Source organism: Macaca thibetana, chromosome 10, assembly GCF_024542745.1.
Source record: "Macaca thibetana thibetana isolate TM-01 chromosome 10, ASM2454274v1, whole genome shotgun sequence".
NCBI classification, from domain to species: Eukaryota; Metazoa; Chordata; class Mammalia; order Primates; family Cercopithecidae; genus Macaca; species Macaca thibetana.
Window position 1 is genome coordinate 28,292,157 of NC_065587.1, and position 27,545 is coordinate 28,319,701.

Genomic DNA, 27,545 nt, shown 5'->3' on the forward strand with positions numbered 1-27,545 from the left:
GTAAAAAATATATATATTTAATCACTTTCTTACTGTAAAATAAACAATTTACTTTTCCAGGACCCACTGCCTCCCGGCTCCCCCTTTTTTTTTTTTTTTTTTCAAATGATCTTGAACCCTTTGTCACGAGTCAGTTGCCAAGAGAAGCCTGTTGGGTTTGAGAGCAGTTCTTGCAGACACAGACCACTTCCTCTGAGAATTCATTTGCTTCCCCAGGATGGAATCCAGTTGGGTCCCTGAACTTGCAGGTCCTGTAGGCCGGGGCCTCCATCAGTCACACCCTGCACTCCTTTCTGTGTATAAACACCACTCCCCACCCCCAACTGCACAGCAGCCACTTGCATAGCACTCTGGGAGGGCTCTGGGCATGAGCAGTGAGGACTCCAGCAGCAGCTCCCCCAAATAACCACTGCTAATGAGGGTGGCTTGAGAAGCAGCTTGGATGTGCTGGTAAATCTAGTTGCAAAATGAAAGTAAATTTAAAGCCTCAGCACAGCGCTTACTTTGAAGTATTCTTACTCTAGTGTCCTGTGTGGCAGTATTGGAATTGTTCAGTGCTAAGACTCAGAGGAGAAAAGCACGTAGCATCACAGGACTTGGAGCACTGGTGCTGAGGCAACCCTTCATTCATTCCTCGGATTTGTGTTAAGGTCCAGGCCCAGGGCAGGGGTCAGGGATTCTCCTCTCACACAGAGCGCGGGTGGCAGGACCAACACTGGGTCTGATCCCCCAGCTGACGGCACAGGCTGCTAACCCCAGGCCTGGAATCTGTCAGATGCCCTTCCTGTTCTGACTTTACTTAGACAGGCCTCTTGACCTTCCCACAAAGATCATGTGTGGCTCTCAAGGGTTCTAGCTGCTTGACAGGTTCCTGAGAAAGTACATGCAATGAGGACAGGGCTTGCAGAGGGAGCACAGACATGCAGAAGGCTCTGTGTGCAGCCCTAGACCTGGGCGCCTTTGTCACCGTCCTCACCCCACCTCCAGGTATGCAGAGAGGGGGCAGGCCTCCTGTGTTGTGGCCCAAGCAGGGCTGTCAGGACACTGAGAACATTTCCTCCTCCCGCAGGAGACAGAGGTCCAAGGTGCCCTACGTCGTACGCCAGTGCATGGAGGAGCTCGAGCGCCGAGGCATGGAGGAGGTGGGCATCTACCGCGTGTCCGGAGTGGCCACAGACATCCAGGCACTGAAGGCAGCCTTTGACGTCAGTGAGTGTCGGCCTGCGCAGGACGGGATGGAGGTGTGGGCGGTGGTGTTGGCGATGAGATCTCAGAGCGCTCCATGGCCCGGGCATGTCACATCCTTCGCTGTGTCTTTTCTTCATTTACTGTTTTATTATTTTTAAAAAAGAGAAAACAAGAGTTGTAGAAAAAGCTTCTATAGAAGCCAGTTTTTACACCATCGTACCCACTCATGCCACTTGCTGGGGTGAACCAGGGGCTTCTGTGGGGCCTTGGCCTTCCTGCCTTGGGGGTGGACAGGAGGTGGAAGCCCAGGACTCAGTGTGGTCTGTCCACTGCCCTGTGTGAGGATGCGGTGTGAAGAGGGCACTGATGGGACCCAGCTCAGGCCGGGGCTGTAGCATCTCCACCTCCATCTCACAAACCCTCACGGGCTTTGAAGGACCCGGACCTGCCTCAAATGCCAGGGGAGGGCACCGAGACCCCAGAGGGCCCTTTCCAGCATCCTCAAAGCAACAGGATTTTGTGCCTGCAGACCCTTCTGTGCAGCACTCACCACCGACCCTGACCAGGACCACTAGAATGCTCAGCACCCCTGGGAGGGCCCTGTGGTGGTTTCAGCTCACTCTGGGGGCCCAGAATAGACCTGGCCTATGGTGAGGGCATAAGCACCAGTGACCAATTGGGTCCAAAGGAAGACACCGGTTCAAACACTGAAACCAATCAGATTCTCCCACAGCCTTCCTGCCATCAGAAGACACTGGTGCAGGGGTGGTTGCTATGTACAGGGCAGAGTTACCCAATTCCCACGCAGGCACTGTGTCCTGCCGTGCTGGCCTCCTCCTGGCCGTCACATCAGGCCAAGCAGGGGAGAGGAATGGGAATGCCCATGCAGCCCCATCAACTCTGCAGACACAGAACTACGCACAGCTCTTGGGAGGGGTCAGATGAGCTGCTCAAAGCCCAGGAGGGACCTGCACAGTGGTCAGCGTGGCAGGGACAGTGCTTTAGCCAAGGCTGGGATGGTGGGAGACTCACTTGGGATCCTGAAGGAGGCCGCTGCATTTCCGTGCTTTTTCCAGATAACAAGGACGTGTCGGTGATGATGAGTGAGATGGACGTGGATGGCATCGCAGGCACGCTGAAGCTGTACTTCCGTGAGCTGCCCCAGCCCCTCTTCACTGACGAGTTCTACCCTAACTTCTCCGAGGGCATCGGTGAGCACTGGAGGCCTTGGCCTTGTGGGAGACGTCTCCTCCACGTGCACTGCTGCCATTGGAGGCTGTGAAAAGTGACGTGTGGGAACCCGAGCTGTGCCCCCTCTGCCATGGTGTTTTAACCCAACCTCAGAAAGCAGGGGACCAAAATCAAGCCTGTCCTGGAAGACCTCGCCCATCCCCAGAGGGCTCCCCGTCCCTATTCCTCAAGGAGACCAAGAGGGTGAAACGGTCAGCACTGCTGTGCTGCAGTGTCCTAAAATCTGCTGTCCTCCTTCCTGCAGACCAGGGCTAAACACTGGTGACCAGGTGCTCTAGCCACGGGTCCTGGTCCAGTCAAGCATGGGTCCAAACATGGCCTGACCCTTAGTCAACCTGCAGGCTGATGTCTAAAGCGGGCGCTGACACGTGCAGCACCTGTAGTCTCCACATGACCCTTAGGGCAGGTCTGCCCCCAGGCCCATGCACAGAGGACCTGCTTTCCCAGCATGCAGATGACCCTGTGGTGTCCAGGACGATGAGGGAGTCTCTGCATACTTGGTGGGGCTGGGGCCCCCTCCCACTTCCCACCTCCTTGTGTCCCTCACTCCCCTGTTTCATTCCACACCAAGCCTCCCCTGCATTGGGCTCCCCTGGGGAGGGGGTGGTGGCGGGAGTTGCCCAAGGGCAGCTCTGCCCATGAGTGGCTGTTCTCACGGCTCCTCCTGCTGCTGTTTGCTGGGTGCTGCTGACCCCTGTGAGGTAGAGAAAAGATGTTCAGATGGTTCACATCCCACACAGGTGCCCCTCACAGGGTCCTCACTGGGAGCCAGCACTGTGGGTGTGGGGATGATGACGGGCCTAAACTGCGCAGAGACTCATGTCCCAGGTGCTCCATGTGACCACCTCGGGAGAGGTCTCTGGCTGGTTGTGACCCAGAAGAGTAACCCATCGCCTCCTGCAGCTCTTTCAGACCCGGTTGCAAAGGAGAGCTGCATGCTCAACCTGCTGCTGTCCCTGCCAGAGGCCAACCTGCTCACCTTCCTTTTCCTTCTGGACCACCTGAAAAGGTAGCCCAGCTCTCCCATGGCTGCGGGGGGCTCCAGGTCTCCAGGCCATGGGGTGCCCCTCTGCTCCCACCAGACCTCCAGACTGAGGACCTTTTCCCCCGACCCCTGTCTGCAGTCACTTACTGCCTCTAAGGACTAGCAGCACTGCCACCCCTGCCCCTGCCTCTCCTCTTTGCCACGCTCCTCCCTCTGCACTGTGGCCTTAACAAAGAACTCAGAGCTTTGGCCATGGCCAGCAGTGCACTTGAACCACCCTCTTCCCTCCCAGTCACATCATAGAGGAGACCTCCCCACCAGCCCAGAGCTGGCCCTTTTTCCTGGGCCGCTGAGACTCGGAAGTACCAGGGCTGGAGTCAGCTTGCAGCACAGCCAAGGTCGAGGTCACTCCCTTCCTGAGGACTCCAGCATGGCACAGCTCCTCTGTTTCTCTCGGTGGTGGTATTGAAACAGCACCCACTGTTTCAGTCCTCTACAGTATGGCAGAGAAGGAGGCAGTCAATAAGATGTCCCTGTACAACCTCACCGCTGTCTTTGGCCCCACACTGCTCCATCCCTCCGAGAAGGAGAGCAAGCTCCCTGCCAATCCAAGCCAGCCCATCATCATGACTGACAGCTGGTCCTTGGAGATCATGTCCCAGGTATGGGAAGACAGGCTCCAGCCCACCCAGCCTGACAGACGTGACCTCTACCTTCTCCACCCCCAGTCCTGCCCAACTTTCTACTTGCATTGTATGTAGTGGTGGCAGAGATCCAGAGAGAGGGACTTGCCTAGGTCTGCATGGATGGGAGTGATGCGGGGGGGCCCAGGCCACCTCCTGGTCCTGCTGGTGCACTTTGCTGGAAGCTTAAAATCACCTCAAGTGTTCGGGTGTGGTGGCTCATGCCTGTAATCTTTGGGAGGCCAAGGCAGGATAACCGAACTCAGGTGTTTGAGACCAGTCTGGGCAATGTAGCAATCCCCATCTCTAGAAAAAATACAAAGAAAAATTAGCCAGGCATTGTGGCACACACCTGTAGTCCTAGCTACCTAGGAGGCTGACACAGGAGGATCGCTTGAGCCCAGGAGTTAGAGGCTGCAGAGATCCATGATGGAGCCACTGCACTCCAGCCTGGGGGATAGAGCAAGGCCCTGTGCATCTCTAAAATAAACACCCCCCTACCAAGTCATGCCTTGTCAGGACCCCACCCCACCCCCGTCTCACTGTAAGGCGTTCATGACACCAGCAGGGGTTTCCAGCACCTGAGGTGGACTTGGAGGCTTACGCCCCAAAGACCTCCCCACCAGCTGCTGTGAGCCCCCCTCTGAGCCGCTCTCCTCTTCCCCACTCTGCCCGGGCAGGTCCAGGTGCTGCTGTACTTCCTGCAGCTGGAGGCCATCCCTGCCCCGGACAGCAAGAGACAGAGCATCCCCTTCTCCACTGAAGTCTAAAGGCCCCAGTCCATCTCCAGGAGGTGGACAGACAGCCTGGAAACCTCTGGCTAATCAGGCCATCCATAGAGTGGGAATCAAGATTTTCTGAGGCATCCTTGGGCCTCAGTGTCAGGCCGTCTGCCAAGAGACAGCGGCCCAAAGCAGAAGGACATTTGGCTTTGGCAGATCCCACCCAAGTCTGAAAACCCCAGGCTGCCCTCAGACTGTGTTTTTTTTTATGTGGCCACTTGAGGGCGTGCCAAACCAGTGCATCTGAGAGTCCAGGCCTGGCCCTGGGAGACAGGGTTGAAGACAGTGGCTTTTATGAACTTAACTTATAGAGTTTAAAAGGTTTCTACTGGATCACTTGTCAAGATACGCCCTCTCAAGGGAGAAGGGCATGTGATCAGATTCCCTCACTGTTGTATCTTGAATAAACGCTGCTGCTTCATCCTGTGGGGCCATGGCCCTGTCCCTGTGTGGGTGGGGCCTCTTCCATTTCCCTGACTTAGAAACCACACTCCATTTAGAACAGGGTTTGAGAGGCTTAGTCAGCACTGGGTAGCATTTTGACTCCATTCTTGGCTTCTTTTTCTTTCCAGAAGGATTGTTGTGCAGAAATGGGTCTTCTGTTGCCATGTTTGTCCTCCTTGGAAGGCAGCTCCAGGCAGGCTGTGAAATGTTGGGGTACAGGACCCCTAGGGAGGGAGTCCCAGGCTACGCACTTTAGGGTTCGTTCTCCAGGGAGAGCGACCTCGTCCCCTGATCCTGACCGCCCTTCCGGCGCACGCTCTCCTGTTTGGCTTCCACAGACCTGGACTTCTCTGGTTTCTCTCTGCCCACACACTCCCTGCCCCAGGTGTCCCTGCCCCTGCCCCAGCACAGGTGACTTCATTTCTGTCCTCTCAGCTCAGCAGACTCGCTCAACTTTTGTAAAAGTCTCCACTTGGTAGCAGCTTGCTGATGACTTGTTTTAAAACTTTAATCCTAAATAACCTTTTGATACTTGAATATTTTCAAGTTTTATGCATAGTTTCTAATTTTTTTTTTTTTTCCTAACAGATCCAGATACTTAATACAATGCTGGAATGTACTCTGGGGATAATCCGTGTCCTGGCAGCATTTGCTCTTCCTCTAAGCGCCTGGCCCCACTGCTCTTAGGAGTGGGGTTCCGAAGTCTGGAGAACAGGATACATGGAGGGTTAGGAAGGGGCCAGTCCTAGAGATGGAAGATTCCCTCCCAGAGCAGGTGGAGGCACAGGACCAATCGCTACCCCCTCTGCCGGCACCTGCGGGGGAGCCCAGGCATTCTTTGTAAATCCTCCTGACCACCTGGCTCAAAGAAAACGGAAGCGTGGAGGCCGCCAAGTATTTTCAAGAAATAACCCCATGAACACTGCATCACTTTTTTAGAAAGAGGGCTTTGGGGCAGAGGGAGGAGAGAAGGGAGAGCAGAGCCGAGTTTCCAGACGGTCCTGCAGGAGGAAAGGACGCAGCTGCCCAGAGGGAAGCAGGATCGAATTCAAGAGAGTGTGTGGGGTCCCTGGATGACACCAGCACCCAGTGTGGCTCTGTCTGGTGACTGCTCCCAAGGTGGAAGCAGTGGGTTTCCCCTGTGTGTCAATGGGCAGCTCCTGCTGAGCCTGCAGCTCATCGGGGAGGCTGACAGCGGGGCCGTGCACTTGACACTCCTCTCTGCTTGTGGACCTGGTGAGGCAGGGAGCAGAAAACAGAGTCATTTGAAGGTTTTCTGTCCGTGTCTGTGTGCGGTGTGGATTTTGTTTTGCTTTTTTCTTGCTGGGAGAGCACGGCCACCATTTGCAAGCAGTGTCACCCTCATGGGTGGTGAGGACAGAACAGGAGCCTCTGCTCTCTGTACCTATCTGGGCCCTGTGAGCTCCCCTGTCCTGGCTTCCATCTCTGTCTCAGTGACCATCCAGCCCTGCAAGGAAACACATCTTTCTTAGAAAAGCCAAATCCAGCCCTTGTCTCGGTCTCCTCTGGTCTCATGATGTGCATCTGTCGCCTTGAAACTGGAAACCAATCTATCAGTGTCTGTACCAATTTTTTGTTCCCTCTCCAACCTCCTTCCCCGTGCGACTTTTTATTTACGTAGGATGTGTGCTGTCTAATGATGGGATGACCACACTTTTCCATGTTCTAAAAGTGCTCCTCTCCCACAGGGCCCCAGAGCTGATGGTCGCTTTGGGTTTACAGCTCCTGCCTCAAAAGCCTGTGTGGTGGTAAAACCACCACCACAGGTGGTGCTCTCCCGCTGAAGTGGAGATTGTAGTGAGCTGAGATTACACCATTGCACTCCAGCCTGGGCAACAAGAGCAAAACTCCATCTCAAAATAAAAAAAAAAAAAAGAAAAAGAAAAAAAGAGACCGGGCGTGGTGGCTTATGCCTCTAATCCTAGCACTTTGGGAGGTCGGGCGGACAGATCACGGAGATCAGGTGTTGGAGACCAGCCCGGCCAACATAGTGAAACCGAGTCTCTACTAAAAATACAAATTTAGTCAGGCATGGTGGCACGCGCCTCTAGTCCCAACTACTCAGGCAGCTGAGGCAGGAGAATCACTTGAATCAGGGAGGCAGAGGTGGTTGTGCGCCGAGATCGCGCCACTGCACTCCAGCCTGGACAACAGAAAGAGGCAGGCTCCGTCTTAAAAACAACAGCAAAAAAGAGGTAAATGGTTATGAACTTAATGCACTTTCATGCCTGTGTTCTTCAATTTGCTTAGGAAACACCCACACTTGAGAGAGCTAGACTGTGGTCCTGACTGTGGACATGAAATACATGGTTTCTTGCAAAAAATAGATACTGAATAATTACGATTTAGTTGAACTAGAAATCCATTCGGTTTCTTCCATATTTTTCCAAAATTTTCATCCTTTTTTTTTCTTTCTTTCTTTTTTTTTTTTTTTTTTTGAGACGGAATTTCGATCTTGTCGCCCAGGCTGGAGTGCAATGGCGGATCTCAGCACTTGCTGGCAATGGCGGGAGGCTGGGGGACGCTCCTGCAGTAGGTACTGGAAGGAGAGGCGCGCACAAAAAAGACATTGTAAGAAGAGGGGTGCACAATGGCTGCAGATCCGCCAGTGGATCACTGAAGATTCCTGCTCTCCTGCTGAGGTGGAGATTGCAGTGAGCTGAGATCGCACTATTGCACTTCAGTCTGGGCAGCAAGAGCGAAACTCCGTCTACAAAAAAAAAAAAAAAAAGAAAAAGAAAAAAGAAAAGAAAAAAGAGAAGAAAAGAAAAAAAGGAGGCCAGGCGTGGTGACTCATGCATCCCAGCACTTTGGGAGGTCGGGACAGGCGGATCTCGAGATCGGGAGTTGGAGACCGGCCTGGCCAACATGGTGAAACCTCACCTCTACTAAAAATACAAAAATTAGCCAGGCATGGTGGCACGCGCCTGTAGTCACAGCTACTTGGGCGGTTGAGGCAGGAGAATCATTTGAACCCGGGAGGCAGGGGTTGTGATGGACCGAGATCAGGCCACTGCACTCCAGCCTGGGCAAAAGAGTGAGACTATGTCTGGTTTTTTTTTTTTTTTTTTTTTTTTTTTTTTTTTTTTTGAGACGGAGTCTCCCTAGGCTTTCTCCTGCCTCAGCTTCTGGAGTAGCTGGGACTACAGGCGGCCGCCATCACGCCTGGCTAATTTTTTGTATTTTTACTAGAGACAGAGTTTCACCGTGTTAGCCAGGATGGTCTCGATCTCCTGACCTCATGATCCACCCGCCTCGGCCTCCCAAAATGCTGGGATTACAGGGGCGAGCCACCGTGCCTGGCCCGGAGTTTTTTTTATGATTACTCAAATCAGTCTCCTTGAGCATTTGAGGAGCAGAGTTTGTGAGGACAGCTTGGTGGGTCGGGGGAAGCCAGTGGGCCAAGAGTGCTAATTGGTTAGGGATGAAATCAAAGGGAGTTGAAACTGTCTTATTGAGCTGAGTCAGTTCCTGGGTGGGGGCCACAAGATCAGATGAGCCAGTTAATCCATCTGGATGGTGCCAGCTGATCCATCAAGTGCAGGGTCCGCAAAATTTCTCCAGCACTGATCTTAGGAGCAGTTTAGGGAGGGTCAGAATGGGGAATGCAGCATTCTCCAGGAGGGGACCCGGCTCTCCTTCTGCAATGCAGGCAAAGGCCTAGATGCCAGTGTAACCTCCCACAAGGCATGGCTTCAAGATTCCCTGACCAGAAGTGATGCTTTTTTGCCTCGGGCCCTGGGTTTGAAGCAGCCTGGCTTTCTCTCGGTAAGTGGCTGGTGTCTTAGCAGCTGCAATCTGAGCTCAGCCACCTATGCACCACCGTGGGGGAAAGAACTGCCAACACTTTCAATAAAGTTCCCTGAGACGACTTGCGTGCATGTTGATTTCATGATCAGCGCCGCTGGGAAGAACCCCTGAGCCGGTGGGGTGGGGCTGGAAGCAGCAGGTGCAGTGATGGGGCTGGGTGCCCAGGAGGCCTCAATGCTCAATCAGGCCAAGGTGGCTAAGCCCAGGCTGCAGGGAAGGCCAGCCTGGGGGGTGTGGGTGAGCACAGGCAGTGCCAGCTGGGCAGCGTTAGGACGCTGGAGCCGCAGCCATAACTCCACAGAGTGGGGCAGTCTGGTTGGGGCAGGGACCACTGTTGCTTTGGCAGAGAAAGATGATCCCCACTGGGGAGAGGCTGTTCTGACTCTGCAGGTGGGACAGGGACAGATGGCCTCCAGGGTGACCCAGCTGGTCTTCCTTTGCTGTGCTGAGCCCTGGGACAGGAAGGACTCCCACCACACACAGCCTGGGCCTGGGTTCTTACCTGTGGCCACTGCTCTGGCATGAGCCCTTCAGTCTTGGGTGGTTTCTGCTTGGTCCGGGATTTGGTGTTGCTGCTGAGTCCAGCCTTTCCACCACCTCTGCATGGGCCATAGGTATTGTCAGCCGCCTCCTGCCTTGGCTTCAGTAGCTCACCCAGCTTACAGGGGAGCTGCCCTGGGCTGGAGATGGGCGTGCACCCTGGGTCCTTTGAGTGCAGCTTGAGGAGACCCGGCCACATCCACTGGGCCACAGGTTACCCTCAGCAATGCCCACATCAGCCGTCAGCCTCAGCCTCCCCAGGAGAGCAAGGCTCACACGACAAAGGTTGCCAGTGGCCAGTGAGGTGGCTGAGCCCAGCCAGGACCTTTCTCATACTCTCAGGATGTGGCTCTGCTCATGAGCTGCCTGGTCAGCTCTCTCGGGCTGAGAGGGGCTTGTCACACGGGCCCCTGCCTGTAGTGTGACCCTTCTCAGCTTCTCTCAACAGTCCTGCCTGGGGAGTGTCACCGCCACCATGACCATTTCCCTGACACTGAGAGGGTGTGGGGACGTCCTGGGTAGAGACAGGCCCATGGCAACTGCAGGCTCAGGGGCGCCCTGCACTGGTGGGCTGAGGACCTGGCAGAGACCACACCAAGGGCTGGACAAGGGGACGAGCCTCCAGCCTGGCCTCTCCGCAGGCCTCAGCAGCCCCTCCCACAGGCAGAAGGGTCCACACTGGGTTCTGCTCTCGTTGCAAGAGCTGTGAGTGCCACGTGCTGTTCTGCCCAATCTGGTGTCTGCAGGTGAGGTGAGGGCTGCCGCTGGCCCATTTCTGAGTGTTCAGCACCTAAGGGTGACTGCACTCTCTGTCTGCTACCTTCTGGGTCCTGTTTGAAAATCAAACCCGGCCAGGCACGGTGGCTCATGCTTATAATCCCAGCACTTTGGGAGGCCGAGGTGGGCGGATCATGAGGTCAGGAGATTGAGACCATCCTGGCTAACACGGTGAAACCCCATCTCTACCAAAAATATACAAAAAATTAGCTGGGCATGGTGGCAGGCGCCTGTAGTCCCACCTACTCAGGAGGCTGAGGCAGGAGAATGGCGTGAACCCATCTCAAAAAAAGAAAAGAAAAAAGAAAATCAAACCCACGCTCACAGGACATTTTTTTTTTTCTTTTAGAGATAGGGTCTCACTTTGTCACCTAAGCTGGAGTGCAGTGGTGCCATCATAGCTCAATGCAGCCTCCAATCCCAGGACTCAAAGGACCCTCCTGCCTCAGCCTGCCAAATAGCTTGGACTAGAGCTGTATGCCATTTGACCTGTTTTATTATGATTATTTTTATTTTGTAGACATGGGGTCTGGCTATGTTGTCCAGGCTATTCTCAAAATTCCCGGCCTCAAGCAATCCTCTCACCATGGCCTCTCAAAGGGTTGGGATTACAGGTGTAAGGAAATGCACCCAGCTCAGCCACAGAGCCCTATTGCATCTGTCTTACTAGGAGCAAGAGTTGACTGCCCCCTCATCCCCATTCCAGATGTTGGGGCTGTGTTCAGCCGAGGCCGGACCACTGGCATGACCCAGGGAGCGGGATCATTCACTGCTGCCCCAAATCTGGATCATTCCACCTTGATGAGACTTCCTCATCCAATCCCTTTACTTGACAGCAGGGAAACCAATGAGCAGAGAGCACCCCCAGCTCACTCAGGGTCTCAGAGCTGATCCATGAGCAGAGGCTGAGATCCTGGGATCTTGTACCCTAGCCTGGGCCCGGCAAGTTCGCTCCATTTCTGCTGGACAAGATGGGGCTGGACCTTGACCAGCAGCCCTGGCCCGGACATGGCTGTGCTCGTGCAGGCACCCAGGCCGAGATGCCCTGGCATCAGGCATTTTATTATTATTATTATTTTGAGATGGAGTCTCACTCTGTCACCCAGGCTGGAGTGCAGTGGTGTGATCTTGGCTCACTGCAACCTCCACCTCCCAGTTAAAGTGATTCTCCTGCCTCAGCCTTCCAAGTAGCTGGGACTACAGGCTCATGCCACCACATCTGGCTAATTTTTGTATTTTTAGTAGAGACAGGTTTCCCCGTGTTGGCCAGGCTCGTGTTGAACTCCTGACCGCAGTTGATCCACCTGCCTTGGCCTCCCAAAGTGCTAGAATTACAGGCATGAACCACTGCATCATTTAAATGTAGTGAGAGGCCGGGCGCAGTGGCTCATGCCTGTAATCTTAGTACTTTGAGAGGACGAGGAAGGCAGATCACCTGAGCCCAAGAGTTTAAGACCAGCCTGGCCAACATGGTGAAACCCTGTCTCCACAAAAAAATAGAAAAAATTATCCCTGCTTGGTGGCACATACCCGTAGTCCAAGTTACTCGGGAGGCTGATGCATGAGAATCGCTTGAACCCCAGAGGCAGAGGCTGCAGTGAGCTGACATGGTGCCACTGCACACCAGCCTGGGTGACAGAGAGAGACACTGTCTCTATATAACAAATAAATAAATGTGACCAGGCACAGTGCCTTAGGCCTGTAATCTCAACACTTTGAGAGGCCAAGGCAGGTGGATTATGAGGTCAGGAGATCGAGATCAGCCTAGTCAAGACAGTGAAACCCCATTTCTACTGAAAATACAAAAATTAGCCAGGTGCAGTGACGGGCATTTGTAATCCCAGCTACTCAGGACACTGAAGAAGGAGAATTACTTGAAGCTGGGAGGCTGAGGTTGCAGTGAGCTGAGATCATGCCACTGCACCCTAGCCTGGGCAGTGGAGCAAGAGTCCATCTCAAATAAATAAATAAGTCTATGCCTGTAATCTTAGCACTTTGGGAGGTTAAGACCGGTTGATTATCTGAGGTCAGAAGTTCGAAACCAGCCTCACCAATGTGGCAAAACCCCATCTCTACTAAAAATACAAAAATTAGCCAGGTGTTGTGATGTGCACCTGTAGTCCCAGCTACTTGGGAGGCTGGGACATGAGAATTACTTGAACCCAGGAATGGAGGTTGCAGTGAGCCGAGATTGTGCCACAGCACTTCAGCCTGGGCAACAGAGTGATACTTTGTCTCAAAAGAAATCAATAAATAAAATACAAAATTTAAAAAAAAAAAGATAAGTAAGATTGCAGAGTCGTGCCGCGGAAGCGTGCTGGTCCTATCCATGTAGCAAAGGCTGATTTCATACACAAATGTCACAATAACTGTTTTGTTTTTTTTTTTTCTTGAGACAGAGTCTTGCTCGGTTGCCAGGCTGGAGTGCAGTGGCGCGATCTCGGCTCACTGCAAGCTCCGCCTCCCAGGTTCTTGCCATTCTTCTGCCTCAGCCTGCCAAGTAGCTGGGACTACAGGTGCCCACCACCATGCCCAGCTAATTTTTTTTGTATTTTTAGTAGAGACGGAGTTTCACCATGTTAGCCAGGATGGTCTCCATCTCCTGACCTCGTGATCTGCCTATCTCGGCCTCCTAAAGTGCTGGGATTACAGGCGTGAGCCACTGCACCCAGCCACAAGAACTTTTATACCCACCCCTGAAAGAAAGCCCTGATTGCCTTCCAAAGAAGCAGTACATGGACTGACACATGGGCTGTCCCAAACAGCTCTGGAAAGATAAACAGAAAACAGAAAATGACACGCTCAGCCCTTGAGGCCAAAATGCCCTTCCCCAGAGCAGCTGCCAGAAGACAGGGAGCAGGATCGGGTTGGGGGTCACTTCTGGGTGAGGGGGAGAACGGTCAGACCCGGGGCAGGGGTGTTGGAGCCTGGTCGGCCTCACTGGAACAGAAGAGAGCTGCTTCGTGATGCTCAGCTGACTGGCCGAGCCTTGCATAACCCAAGTTCTCATGGTACAGAGAGGCCAGCCAGTGCGGGGACAAAGACAGGCACACACTGAAATGTTTCCTGGAAGACGGGGCCCAGTTGCATTTCTCAAATGGGACCAGATTGGAAGGGAGACCAGCTGCTTTGGGCAACCAAGGCCACTTCTGGGTGAGCTCCCAAACTAGACGGTGTCGAGGGCCCTGGACCTGGCAGCTGGGCTGGACATCACACAGCCCTGTATTCCAGGAAACGGCATCTCAGTGCTTGTCTGGCCAGTTCTCCAGAAGAACCATCCACGGGCCACTTTTCCATTCCCCTCCTATGCACAGACTGGGCCGGGCCTGACCAGAAACTCTCCTTTAGGGTTTTCAGTCGCTGCCAAAACTTGAGCCCAGCAGTGAGGATGGGATGTTAAAATGTGACTCTGCGCCAAGCGGTGGCTCGTGCTTGTCCACCCAGTGCTTTTGGGAAGCTGAGCTGGGAGGATCAATTGAGGTCAACAGTTCAAGGCCAACCTGAGGAACAGAGATCTCTACAAAAAAAAAATAAAAATAAAAAATAGCCTGCTCTGGTGATGTGCACCTGTAGTCTCAGCTACTCAGAAGGCTGAGGTGGCTTAAGCCCAGGAGTTCAAACCTGCAGCTCTGATGGTGCCACTATATTCCAACATGAAAGACAGAGTGAGACCACGTCTTGAAAGAAGGAACAAACTAGGCATAGAAGAAACAGACCTGAAAATGGCCGGGCTGGGCGCAGTGCCTCATGCCTGTAATCCCAACACTTTGGGAGGCTGAGGTGGGTGGATCACCTGAGGTCAGGAGTTTGAGACTAACCTGGCCAACATGGTGAAACCCCATCTCTACTAAAAGTACAAAAATTAGCCTGGTGTGGTGGCGGGTGCCTGTAATCCCAGCTACTCGGAAGGCTGAGGCAGGAGAATGGGTGAACCACAGAGGTGGAGCTTGCAGTGAGCCGAAATCATGCCACTGCACTTTAGCCTGGGTAGCAAGAGTGAGACTCTGTCTCAAAAAACAAAAATTAAAAAAAAATACGTGAAAACAATAAAAACTGTATATGGCAAAGCCATAGCTAACCTACTACATAACGGGGAAAAGTTGAAAGCATTTTCCTCCGTAAACAGGAACAAGATGAGGATGCCGGTTCTCACCACTCCTATTCGACATCGCACAATCAGGCAAGAGAAAACAGTAAAAGGCATCCACATTGGAAAAGAGGACATCAAATTATCCTTGTCTGATGAAGATGTGATTTAGATCTAGAAACATGTAAAGGCTCCACCAGAAAACTCCTAGACTTGATAAATAAATTAATACAGCTATTTGCAGGATATAGAATCAACAACAACAACAACAGCAAAAATCAGCAGCATTTCTACACACCAATAATGGTCTGGTTGGGAAAGAATTAAGAAGGCAATCCCATTTACAATAGCAACAAAATGGAAAAACATATGCCACAGGAGAAATTTTACCAATGAGGTGAAAGATTTCTACAAGGAAAACTACAAAACACTGAGAAAATGTTTAAGAGGAGAGAAAGAAATGGACAATCATTTCATGCTCATGGTAGGAATTCATAGCATTAAAATGACCACACTGCCCTAAGCAGTCTAGAGATTCAATACAACCCCGACCAAAATACCAATGTCACCACTCACAGAATTGGAAAGTCCTAAAATTCACAAAAAAGGACTAAAAAAAAAAAGAGCTCAAAGACCCAAAGTCATCCTCAGCAAAAACAGCAAAACTAGAGGCATCCCATTACACTGCAAATTACAACTACAAAATGTTTGACAAGTGCGTAGTTACCAAAATAGTATAATCCTAGCATAAAACTAGACACTTAGATCAATGGGACAGATGAGAGAACCCAGAAACACAGCCACATGTTCACAGCCAGTTGATCTTTGACAGAGCCGACAGAAACACACACTGGGGAAAGGACACCCTCTTCAATGAATGGTGCTGGGAGGGTTGGATAGCCACATGCAGAAGAATGAACCCAGACCCTTATCTCTCAGCATATACAAAAATCACCTCGAGATAGATCCAAGACTTGAATGTTAAGATACGAAACTACAAAAACACTGGAAGGAGAAAACTCTTCTGGACTTCACTCTAGGCAAGGAATTTATGACGGGCTCAAAAGCCCGATGTGGAGAAGGATGAGCTGGACGATGGCCCATTGGACGTGTGTCCAGCAGAACCCCCGACAGTGCACGAGGGAGCCTTAGAGGCCAGGTTCCTCCTTGCTGTGCCCACGCGGGAAGTGGGGTTGCTAGGGTCAGAGGCTGGCCCAGACTTGCACGTGCAGCCTGCCTTGTTTGCAGTGGCACTGGGTCCCTGACTTGCAACTGGAGGTGTCTGCTTAAATGGTCTCCCAGGGATGCGATGGAAAGTAAAGACAAAAGTGCCACCCAACAGAGTTGCTCCCTGTGCCAGTTCCTGCAGTCACCATGGATGTGCTCAGCCTGGGGGGCCCCCTGGTGTTCAGGCCCCCTCATGCCCCATTGCCATGGGTGGTGCTCGGGGCCTTTCTCTTTACCTGTTTTCTTCTGAGGGAACTCAGAGCTGGGGCTGGCTCTCTGCTCCCAAAGCCCGTGGGTGTGGCTGCAGGGCTGGAACTGGCTCCAGAAGTGCCAGGCCTTGGGCTCCTCATGCTGTCCTCCATGCTTGCAGCTGGCAAGGGGGCAGGAATCAGCGAGGTGACCTGGGCTGAGTCCTGGGAGTTGGAAGAGGTGGCAGGAAGGGGATCCGAGAAGAACAGGGGGCCTGGTGGTCTGTGTTTCTTCCTAGACACAGGAGCTGTAGAGGGAGCCTCTGCAGCAGATGCTAGGGGGGCACTGGGCCCGGGGAGTCTTAGGACTTGTGTCTCTCCTGCTGTGCATCCATATTGGGTGCTTTAGAAACAGCAGGCAGACCAGAAGCCCCTGTTGCAAGTGAAGACAAAGCGTGGGAAGGCCGTGAGGGTCTGCAGTCCCAGATGGCCTTGGCCTCACCCCGCAGTACACTGTTGATGCACTGGAATGCCGCCTCCTTCTCCAGGTCCAGGTCTTCAGCAGTGACCCGGAACCCCAGCTGTAAGGGAGGTGGCAGCATCAGAGGCTCCCCTCGCCTGCGTGGCAGCAGGGGAAACTTGCGTCTACGAGGCCTAGAGGCCTGGGATCTGGGGGAGCCAGTCCTGGGGGCGAATGTCTGCCCTGGTGTTGTATCTGCCACCTTTTCACACTGGGTGTGACCCGAAGAGGCAGCCTGAGGCCTGGCCTCACTCACTGTCTTTGAGGAACTGAGGGTCAGCTGGCAGTGGGATGAGGCTGGCCCCCCCATCCTCCTCCGCTTTAGCCACGGGAAGCCTCCCGTGGAGCTGTAGGAGCTCGAGATGGCATTTCGTTTGGGACACGAGCTCATGCAGGAGGTCTGGGATCTCTGGTTATATCTGACTTCTGACCTCTGGGCACCTGCTGCACCTGTGGTTGAGGCCCGGAACTGTGAAGGGCCTCCATCCACTCCACTCAGTAGGGACCCCGACGTGGGGGTCAAAGTGGAGGGTGGAGGGGCCGCTGCAGCAGCTGCAGGAGCAGAAGTGCCAGGCCTTGGGCTTCTCATGCCCCCATCCATGCTTGCAGCTGGCAAAGGGGCAGGAATCAGCGAGGTGACCTGGGCTGGGTCCTGGGAGTGGGAAGAAGTGGCAGGAAGGGGATCTGAGAAGGAGAACAGGGGGCCTGGTGGTCTGTGTTTCTTCCTAGACACAGGAGCTGTAGAGGGAGCCTCTGCAACAGATGCTAGGGGAGCCACTGGGCCCCGGGAGTCTTGGGACTTGTCTCTCTCCTGCTGTGCATCCATCCTGGGTGCTTTAGAAACAGCAGGCAGACCAGAAGTCCCTGTTGCAAGTGAAGACAAAGCGTGGGAAGGCCGTGAGGGTCTGCAGTCCCAGATGGCCTTGGCCTCACCCCGCAGTACACTGTTGATGCACTGGAATGCCGCCTCCTTCTCCAGGTCCAGGTCTTCAGCAGTGACCCGGAACCCCAGCTCTAATGGAGGTGGCAGCATCAGAGGCTCCCCTCGCCTGCGTGGCAGCAGGGGAAACTTGCGTCTACGGGGCCTAGAGGCCTGGGATCTGGGGGAGCCAGTCCTGGGGATGAGTGTCTGCCCTGGTGTTGTACCTGCTGCCTTTTCACACTGGGTGTGACCCGAAGGGACAGCCTGAGGCCTGGCCTCACTCACTGTCTTTGAGGAACTGAGGGTCAGCTGGCAGTGGGATGAGGCTGGCCCCCCCATCCTCCTCCGCTTTAGCCACGGGAAGCCTCCCGTGGAGCTGTAGGAGCTCGAGATGGCATTGCGTTTGGTGCACGAGCTCGTCCAGGAGGTCTGGGATCTCTGGTTATATGTGACTTCTGACCTCTGGGCATGGAGTTCTCTCTGCAGTGGCCCAGGCCTGGGCACAAAGGGAGAGAGGCCTCCATTGTCCCGCAGGGGCTGAAATGCAGACCGTGCATCCCCGGTGACCATGGGGACCCTTCTCTGATCATCAGGATTCTCTTGGACTCTGGGGTCCTTGTCCTGCTCAGGCATCCCTGCCCCGCTCTCCTTGAGGTCCCCTCAACAAGATCTTCCCTGGACACGAGTCTGGGGACAGCCAGGTGTTGTGGGCCCCAAAGGGGTGACTCCCTGCTCCGGGCCCCACAGAGATTCCTTGTGCTCAGTGCAGGGGCTGAGCTGCAGGACGCTCTGGAATTTGGAGCACACAGCACTGGCTTGCTGTGGTACCTGTACAATCAAATTGAAGGCAGGATCACCAGGAAGGAACACAGGGCTTGAAGGATCACGGAAAACCTTCTTGGAGTTGTCTTGACACCACTGATGCCAAGTGTCTGGATACTTGTAGGATGGCCTGCCACTCCGTCCAGGGACAGGAGCAACGGGGAGATCCCACAAGCAAAGTGAACTGGGGGATGGGTTGAACGGGCTCCAGGCAACTGAGCCCTACTGGCAGGTCCTCAGCCGCAGGCCGGGACAGGAATAAGGGGCACAGAGTGCCCAGGTAACCGCTCCTGGGAGCAGTGGGGAACCGTCCAACGCTTGAACTCTCGAGAGCTGGGCTCTGAGGTCCTCGTCGAGCTGCCAACTCGGCCGAAGGCTAAGCGAGCAGTCTCTTCTGTTGCCGGGCAACGCGCCTTTTAAACCTGAGGGAGTGGGTGCGCGTGCACAGAACGGCGCGAGTCATAGAGCGACCTTAACGGATTAGCCTGGCAAGATACCAGCGGAAAAGGCACCTGCTGGTTGCCAGGCAACGCATCTTTTAAACCTGAGGGAGTGGGTGGCGTGCACAGAATGCCGCGAGTGACAGAGAGACCTTAACGGATTAGCGCGGCAAGGTACCTGTGCAAGATACCTGCTGGCAATGGCGCGAGGCGGACGTGGGGGGTGGGTACGCAATAGGTAGTGGAAGGAGAGACTCCCGCACAAAGGTCGCAGGAAGAACAAGCGCCCACAGTGGCTGCAGATCCGCTAGTGGATCACTGAAGGTTCCTGCTCTCCCGCTGAAGTGGAGATTGTAGTGAGCTGAGATTACACCGTTGCACTCCAGCCTGGGCAACAAGAGCAAAACTCCATCTCAAAATAAAAAAAAAAAAAAGAAAAAGAAAAAGAAAAAAAGAGACCGGGCGTGGTGGCTTATGCCTCTAATCCTAGCACTTTGGGAGGTCGGGCGGACAGATCACGGAGATCAGGTGTTGGAGACCAGCCCGGCCAACATAGTGAAACCGAGTCTCTACTAAAAATACAAATTTAGTCAGGCATGGTGGCACGCGCCTCTAGTCCCAACTACTCAGGCAGCTGAGGCAGGAGAATCACTTGAATCAGGGAGGCAGAGGTGGTTGTGCGCCGAGATCGCGCCACTGCACTCCAGCCTGGACAACAGAAAGAGGCAGGCTCCGTCTTAAAAACAACAGCAAAAAAGAGGTAAATGGTTATGAACTTAATGCACTTTTATGCCTGTGTTCTTCAATTTGCTTAGGAAACACCCACACTTGAGAGCTAGACTGTGGTCCTGACTGTGGACATGAAATACATGGTTTCTTGCAAAAAATAGATACTGAATAATTACGATTTAGTTGAACTAGAAATCCATTCGGTTTCTTCCATATTTTTCCAAAATTTTCATCCTTTTTTTTTCTTTCTTTTTTTTTTTTTTTTTTTTTTTGAGACGGAATTTCGATCTTGTCGCCCAGGCTGGAGTGCAATGGCGGATCTCAGCACTTGCTGGCAATGGCGGGAGGCTGGGGGACGCTCCTGCAGTAGGTACTGGAAGGAGAGGCGCGCACAAAAAAGACATTGTAAGAGGAGGGGTGCACAATGGCTGCAGATCTGCCAGTGGATCACTGAAGATTCCTGCTCTCCTGCTGAGGTGGAGATTGCAGTGAGCTGAGATCGCACTATTGCACTTCAGTCTGGGCAGCAAGAGCGAAACTCCGTCTACCAAAAAAAAAAAAAAAAAAAAAAAAAAAAAAAAAAAAAAAAAAAAAGAAAAAAGAAAAGAAAAAAGAGAAGAAAAGAAAAAAAGGAGGCCAGGCGTGGTGACTCATGCATCCCAGCACTTTGGGAGGTCGGGACAGGCGGATCTAGAGATCGGGAGTTGGAGACCGGCCTGGCCAACATGGTGAAACCTCACTTCTACTAAAAATACAAAAATTAGCCAGGCATGGTGGCACGCGCCTGTAGTCACAGCTACTTGGGCGGTTGAGGCAGGAGAATCATTTGAACCCGGGAGGCAGGGGTTGTGATGGACCGAGATCAGGCCACTGCACTCCAGCCTGGGCAAAAGAGTGAGACTATGTCTGGTTTTTTTTTTTTTTTTTTTTTTTTTTTTTTTTTTTTTTTTTTTGAGACGGAGTCTCCCTAGGCTTTCTCCTGCCTCAGCTTCTGGAGTAGCTGGGACTACAGGCGGCCGCCATCACGCCTGGCTAATTTTTTGTATTTTTACTAGAGACAGAGTTTCACCGTGTTAGCCAGGATGGTCTCGATCTCCTGACCTCATGATCCACCCGCCTCGGCCTCCCAAAATGCTGGGATTACAGGGGCGAGCCACCGTGCCCGGCCCGGAGTTTTTTTATGATTACTCAAATCAGTCTCCTTGAGCATTTGAGGAGCAGAGTTTGTGAGGACAGCTTGGTGGGTCGGGGGAAGCCAGTGGGCCAAGAGTGCTGATTGGTTAGGGATGAAATCAAAGGGAGTTGAAACTGTCTTATTGAGCTGAGTCAGTTCCTGGGTGGGGGCCACAAGATCAGATGAGCCAGTTAATCCATCTGGATGGTGCCAGCTGATCCATCAAGTGCAGGGTCCGCAAAATTTCTCCAGCACTGATCTTAGGAGCAGTTTAGGGAGGGTCAGAATCTTTAGACTTCAGCTGCATGACTCCTAAACCGTAATTTCTAATCTTGTGGTTAATGTGAGTCCTATGAAGGCAATCTAGTGCCCAAGCAAGAAGGAGGTCTGCTTTGGGAAAGGGCTGTTACCGTCTTTGTTTTAAACTATAAACTATAAACTAAGTTTCTCCCGAAGTTAGTTCAGTCTACACCCAGGAATGAGCAAGGACAACTTGGAGGTTAGAAGCAAGATGGAGTTGATTAAGTTAGATCTCTCACTGTCTCAGTCACAATTTTGCAAAGGCAGTTTCAATCGTGATAAGAATGGATTTCCTTGTCTCATTTTTGATCCTATGGGGAAAATATTCAGTCTTATGTCATTAAGTATAATAGCTACAGATATTTCATGTATGCCATTTATCAAGTTTAGTAAATTCTCCTCTATTTACGTGGAGTTTTGCATTTTTTTAATCAGGAATGAATGTTGCCTTGCCAGCATCTATTGTTTCTCAACTTTTTAATCATCGCAATTCCTACTGGCATGAGATGTTATCTCATTGTGGTTTTGATTTGCATTTCTCTAATGATCAATGATGTTGATATATAGACCAATGGAACAGAACAGAGACCTCAGAAATAACACCACACATCTGCAACCATCGGATCTTTGACAAGCAATGGGGAAAGGATCTTCTATTCATTAAATGGTACTGGGAAAACTGGCGAGTCTATGCAGAAAACTGAAACTAGACCTCTTCTTTACACGTTAGAAAAAATTAACTCAAGCTGGATTGGACTTTACTATCATGTTCTGATTGGATGAGAGCAAGCACTAGGACAACCAATCTGAGCATGAAAATAAAGTCCAATCAGAGTAGGCCTAGAGGTTTTTCTCTCATCCAATCAGAACATGTAGTCCAGGAACCCCATTGCCTAACATCGGTATAGGAATCCTGCTGAGGTGGGGAGTGAGGCCATGCTTTCCTGCCTAAGCCTGCCAAGCTGTTCCGTGCTAGCTTAGGAAGCCACCTACTACGTACTACACGCCGGAGGCTGGAGGCTAGAGGCCGGAGGCCGGAGGCTGGAGCCCACGGGCACCGTGGCTCTCCTCACGCCTCGCCTCGCTGTGGTAGGTGGCGGCTACCGAGACTGCAGCGTCCCGGGAGCGATAGGAAGGCCGCCGGCAGGGAGAGTTGCTCCTGTCCGCCTAGAGGATGAGGAGATGGAAGAGCAACGTGCCCCACGTTGGAGACTGGGGCCTGTGACAGCGCACCTCCCCTCGCTGCGGTTGGTGGCGGCCACGGAGATGGCAGCGCAGCTGAGGAGGTAGGAGAGGAGAAAATAGTTTTGGGGTAGATGGAGGGGTAAAGAGGATGGTGAGTGTCAAAGGGAAAAAAAGGACGGCGAGCAGGAGAAGGCGTTGCAGACCGAGGGTGAGGAAGAAGATGGTGGAAAAATAAGTTTTTGGGTAGATGGAGGGGGAAAAGAGGGTGGTGAGCAGCAGGAGTGGGGAGAAAGCTTTGGGAAAAGATGAGGGAAAATGTTTTTGGGTGGATGCAGGAGCAAAAGAGGGTGATGAGAGCGCGACGGGGGAAGAGGGTGGCAAGGGAGAGCGGAAAAGATGGTGGTGAGCGGTAGAGTAGAGAGGGCTTTGCGAAAAGTTGGTGGGGGAAAATGGTGGGGAAAAAGTTTTGGGGTAGATGGCAAAAGAAAAAGGGGTGGCGAGAGGGAGGGGGCCGAAAGCAGTAGGGAAAAGAAGGTGGGGAAATAATGGTGGGGGACCAAAGGTTTTGGGTAGATCTTTTTCTGATTTTTAAATTAGATTACTTGTATTTTTGCTTTTCAGTAGTCTTGCTTTTTGTGTATTAACCGCTTGCCTGATGCATAGTTTGCTAATACTTTCTTCCATTTTCTGGATTGTTTCTTCATTCCACTGATTGCTTCCTCTGCTTTGCAGAAGCTTTTAAGTTTAATGTAATTCCACTTGTCTATTTTTTGCTTTTGTTGCTTGTACTTTTGATGTCTGTTTGAAAATTCCTTCTCCTAACCAATTTCATTAAGCATTTATCCTATGTTTTCTTCTCTAGTACTTTCATAGTTTCAGGTCCTACATTTAAATCTTTATGTTGAGTTGAATTTTGTATATGATAAGATAACGATGTAGATTTGTTCTTCTACATGTGGGTGTTGGGTTTTCCTAGCACAGTTTATTGAAAAGATTGTTATTCCAGAGGGTGTGTTCTCCGTGCCTAGGTTAATAATTAGTTGATTGTAAATGCGTGAATTTATTTCTGAGTTCTCTATTTTGTTTTATTTATTTATTTATTTATTTATTTATTTATTTATTTATTTATTTTTTGAGACGGAGTCTCACTCTGTTGCCCAGGCTGGAGTGCAGTGGCCGGATCTCAGCTCACTGCAAACTCCACCTCCCGGGTTCACGCCATTCTCCTGCCTCAGCCTCCCGAGTAGTTGGGACTACAGGCGCCCGCCACCTCGCCCGGCTAGTTTTTTGTATTTTTTAGTAGAGACGGGGTTTCACCGTGTTAGCCAGGATGGTCTCGATCTCCTGACCTCGTGATCTGCCTGTCTCGGCCTCCCAAAGTGCTAGGATTACAGGCTTGAGCCACCGCGCCCGGCCAGTTTCATTTATTTATGTCTGTCTGTCATTTGTCTTTCTCTCTCTCCCCCTGCCCCTTTTTTTGACAGTGCCATGCTGTTTTGATATGATACTATAGATTTGCAGTTTCTATGGATTTGTAGTATATTTTGAAATAAGTGTGATGCCTCCAGTTTTTCTTTTTTTCAAGATTCTTTTGTCTCTTTGAGGTGTTTTGCATTTCCATGTGAATTTTAGAATCTTTTTTGTCTGTTTCTATGAAGAATGTCTGTAGTTTAACATGGATTGCATTGATTCTGTAGATCACAATGAGTGATAGAGATATTTTAACAATATTCTTCTAGTGCATGGACAGGAGATATCTTTCCATTTACTTGTGTCTGCTTTAATATCTTTGATCTATGTTTTATAGTTTTCATTGTAGGATCTTTCTTGGTTATGTTTATCCCTAGGTATCATTATTTGGGGGAGTTAACTACTGTAATGAAACAGCTTTCTTGATTTCTTTCTTAAGTGTTTCACTATTGGTGCATGTGTGTGCTACTCATTTTTATGTATTGATATTGTATTTTGCAACTTTACTAAATTCATTATTTCTAGTAGGTTTTTTTGTGGAATCTTTAGGGTTCTCTATGTATATATGATCATGTCACCTGCAAACAGGAACAATTTGACTTTTTTCCCCCCAATTTGGATGGATTTTATTGCATTCTCCTGTCTAATTGCTCTAGCTAGGGCTCCCAGGACCATGATGAATGAAAGTGGTAAAAGTAGCCACACTTGAACAAGATCTTAGAGGAAGAGCTTTTAACTTTTCCCCACTGATTACGATGTTAGCTGTGGGTTTGTCGTATACAGCCTTTATTGTGTTATGTTCCTTCTGTACTCATTTTGAGTTTTGATCATGAAGGAATGTTTAATTTTATTTTTTCAGCATCTACTGAAATGATTATATGGTTTTTTTCATGATTCGCTGAATATGATGTATGACATTTATTTATTTGTGTTTATTGAATCATTCTCATATTCCTCCAATGAATCCCCAAGTATTTTCTTGAGGATTTTTACATCTGCGTTCATCAGGGATATTTGCCTGTGGTTTTCTTTCTGTGTTGTGTCCTGGTCTGTTTTTGTTTGTTTGTTTGTTTGTTTTGTAGCAGCGTAATGCTGACCTCATAGAACAAGTTTGGAAGTACTCCTTCCTCTTCATTTTTCGGGGAATATTTTGAATAAAATTGGTATTACCTCTTTTAAAAATGTTTGGTAGAATTCAGCAGTAAAACCATAATTTTTCTGTTTTTCTTTGATGGCAGATTTTTATTACTGCTTTAATTTCATTACTCATTCTTAGTCTGTTTGGGTTTTTTATTATTCTAGCTTGTGAAATTGCTATGTTTTCAGAAATTTATCCATTTCTCCTAGATTTTTCAATTTGTTTATATATAGGTTTTTTAGGAATCTCTTATGATCCTTTGTGTTTGTGTTATCAATTGTAATGTCTCCTTTTTCATCTGTGATTTTACTGCAGTTTTCTTTCTCTCTTTCCTAGTCTTGTTACAGCTTTTCAATTTTTTTTCAAAAACAAATCCCCCACTTCTTTGTTCTTTTGTCTTTTTGTAATTTTTTTTTTAGTTTATATTTTTAAAATCTCTAATCTTCATGATGTGTTTCTTTTTATGAATTTTAGCATTTAATTTTTTTGCTTTTCTCATTACTTGAAGTGTACTGTCAGGTTGGCTATTTGAAATCTTTCTACTTTACTGATTAGGCATTTATAGCTATGCACTTTATCTCTTAACAATTGCTTTTGCCACATCCCACAGGTTTTGTTATGTTGTGTTTCTATTCTTGTTTCAATTAATTTTTACTTTCCCTTATTCATTTCAATGAATTTTGAATTTTTTCATTTATTGGTGGTTTGTGAGCATGTTTTAATTTTCATGTATTTGTACAATTTTTAAAATTCCTGCTGTTACTGATTTCTAGTAATATTCCACTGTGATCAGAAAAGATAGTTGATATGATTTCAGTTTTTAAAAATGTGCCATTACTTGCTTTTCGGCCTAACACATAGCCTATCCTGGAGAATAATCCATGTGCTCCTGAGTAGAATGTGCGTTATGAGGTCGTGGAGTCATACAAAGCTGTGTAAATTTCTGTTAGGTCCACTCGGTATAGAGTGCAGCTTAAATGATGATTTTTTTGTTGTCTGGATGATCTGCCCATTGACGACAGTGGTGGGTTCATTATAGTGGAGTGTTGAGGTACTCTATTATTATTATTAATTTTTTTTTTTTTTTTGAGATGGAGTTTCTCTCTTGTTGCCCAGGCTGGAGTGCAATGGCACAATCTCAGCTCACTGCAACCTGCACCTCCCGGGGTCAAGCGATTCTCCTGCCTCAGCCTCCCGAGTAACTGGGATTACAGGCATGTTCCACCATGCCCTGCTAATTTTTTGTATTTTTAGTAGAGACTGGGTTTCTCCATGTTGGTCAGGCTGGTCTGGAACTCCCGACCTCAGGTGATCCACCTGCCTTGACCTCCCAAAGTGCTGGGATTACAGGCGTGAGCAACCACACCTGGCCGGAATCTTAAAAAGTTTAATACATGGAAGTAGGGTAGAATGGTGGTTACCAGAGACAGGGAGGTGGGAGAAAAGGGGATCTGTCGGTCCAAGAGTACAAAGCTGCAGTTATGTGATTATAGTTAATAATAATATATACTGGAAATTTGTGAAGAGAGTGTATTTCAAGTGCTGTCATCTAACTATATGAGAAGATAGATGAGTTCATTAGTTTGACCGTAGTAATTTTTAACTATGTGTGTATATATATACAAACACACATGTAGGGTACATATATACAAACACACATGTAGATTTTCATATATATAAATCAAAACAGGCTGTCCACTTAAATATATTCAATTTTATTTTAAAAATAAAAATGTGAGACAAAGAAAAAAAGCATGCATATAGTCTTAAACTCAATTACCGATATAAATAAGTGCACTGCTAATCAGAGCAGTGAATTAAATATTACATTTGTTTGTTTATATTGTAACCTTTCCTTTTATTTTCATGTGTTTTCTATTTATAATTATGCAAATACTTAATGAGTTCACAATGCTACCATATATTAAATATACTCACCATATTTGAGAGGTGATGAATGTTACAAGTTTTAGGTCATAGTCACTGTAAGAATGTTCCCTTGGGAAGTGTTATTTTCTGTTGGTTTGTATTTTAAAACATTCACCACCACCAAGAGATAGCCTGGGTTTTTCTCATCTTCACCCACCATAAAGACTGTTATAATGAACGCCTCTGAGCATATATCAGTATGGGCAACTAAGCATACTTGTGACAGACAGCTTCTCAGATTTGGAATTGCTGATCCAAAATCAATGAGTTCCTGAGGTCAGCCCAGTTCTAGCACAGGCAGAGACAGAAAGCCTGCAGGTGGCCTTGGGGTGGAGCTCAAGGGGAGAGGTGCACTCCCCATGGGCGTAAGTAGGGGATACCTATACTCAAACTTTCACAGGTATCTAGTACCTCTAAACCCAGGGAGGCTTTTCTGTCTATTCTGATTGCATAGGTGAATGATGGTGTCTTTCTCTCCATGAGTTAACATTTACTTTCTCTGTTCTAAAACTAGTTCTTGACCGGGCATGGTGGCTCATGCCTGTAATCCCAGTACTTTGGGAGGTCAAGGTGGGCAGATCACGAGGTCAAGAGATCGAGACCATCCTGGCCAACATGGTGGAAACTCTGCCTCTACTAAAAATACAAAAAATTAACTGGGCATGGTGGTGGGTGCCTGTAGTCCCAGCTACTTGGGAGGCTGAGGCAGGAGAATTGATTGAACCTAGGAGGCAGAGGTTGCAGTGAGCCAAGGTTGCGTCATTGTACTCCAGCCTGGAGACAGAGCGAAACTCCGTCTCAAAAAAGTTGGCCTTCTGGTGTCCAAAATGCTGTCATCTCTTCTTCCACAGTTTGTCTGTGTGGGTTTGTAGCTTTAAAAACTTTATTTCACTGTTTTTTTTTAAGGATAATTGGAGGGGGGAAATAAAAATT

General features: G+C 49.9%; 3 protein-coding genes across 3 annotated transcripts in view; 1 reads left to right on the forward strand and 2 right to left on the reverse strand.

Annotated features, from left to right (window-relative positions):
* LOC126929703 (breakpoint cluster region protein-like) lies at window positions 1–4,882 on the forward strand. The gene is made up of 5 exons (XM_050746304.1): window positions 1–1,209; window positions 2,265–2,399; window positions 3,343–3,448; window positions 3,924–4,086; window positions 4,788–4,882. The coding sequence occupies exons 1-5, from the start codon at window positions 921–923 to the stop codon at window positions 4,875–4,877; spliced, it is 783 nt and encodes a 260-aa protein (XP_050602261.1). The 5' UTR covers window positions 1–920; the 3' UTR covers window positions 4,878–4,882.
* The window catches only part of SPECC1L (sperm antigen with calponin homology and coiled-coil domains 1 like), a 343,168-nt gene that overhangs the window by 152,063 nt on the left and 163,560 nt on the right, over window positions 1–27,545 (reverse strand). The window lies entirely within an intron of this gene.
* The window catches only part of LOC126964058 (putative POM121-like protein 1), a 27,771-nt gene continuing 4,448 nt past the window's right edge, over window positions 4,223–27,545 (reverse strand). The window contains 7 exon segments of the mRNA XM_050806913.1: window positions 4,223–4,413; window positions 9,667–9,763; window positions 16,032–16,918; window positions 16,921–16,995; window positions 16,997–18,079; window positions 18,081–18,178; window positions 22,095–22,168. Coding sequence (XP_050662870.1) covers window positions 16,346–16,918; window positions 16,921–16,995; window positions 16,997–18,079; window positions 18,081–18,178; window positions 22,095–22,168 — 1,903 coding nt within the window. The 3' untranslated portion in view covers window positions 4,223–4,413; window positions 9,667–9,763; window positions 16,032–16,345.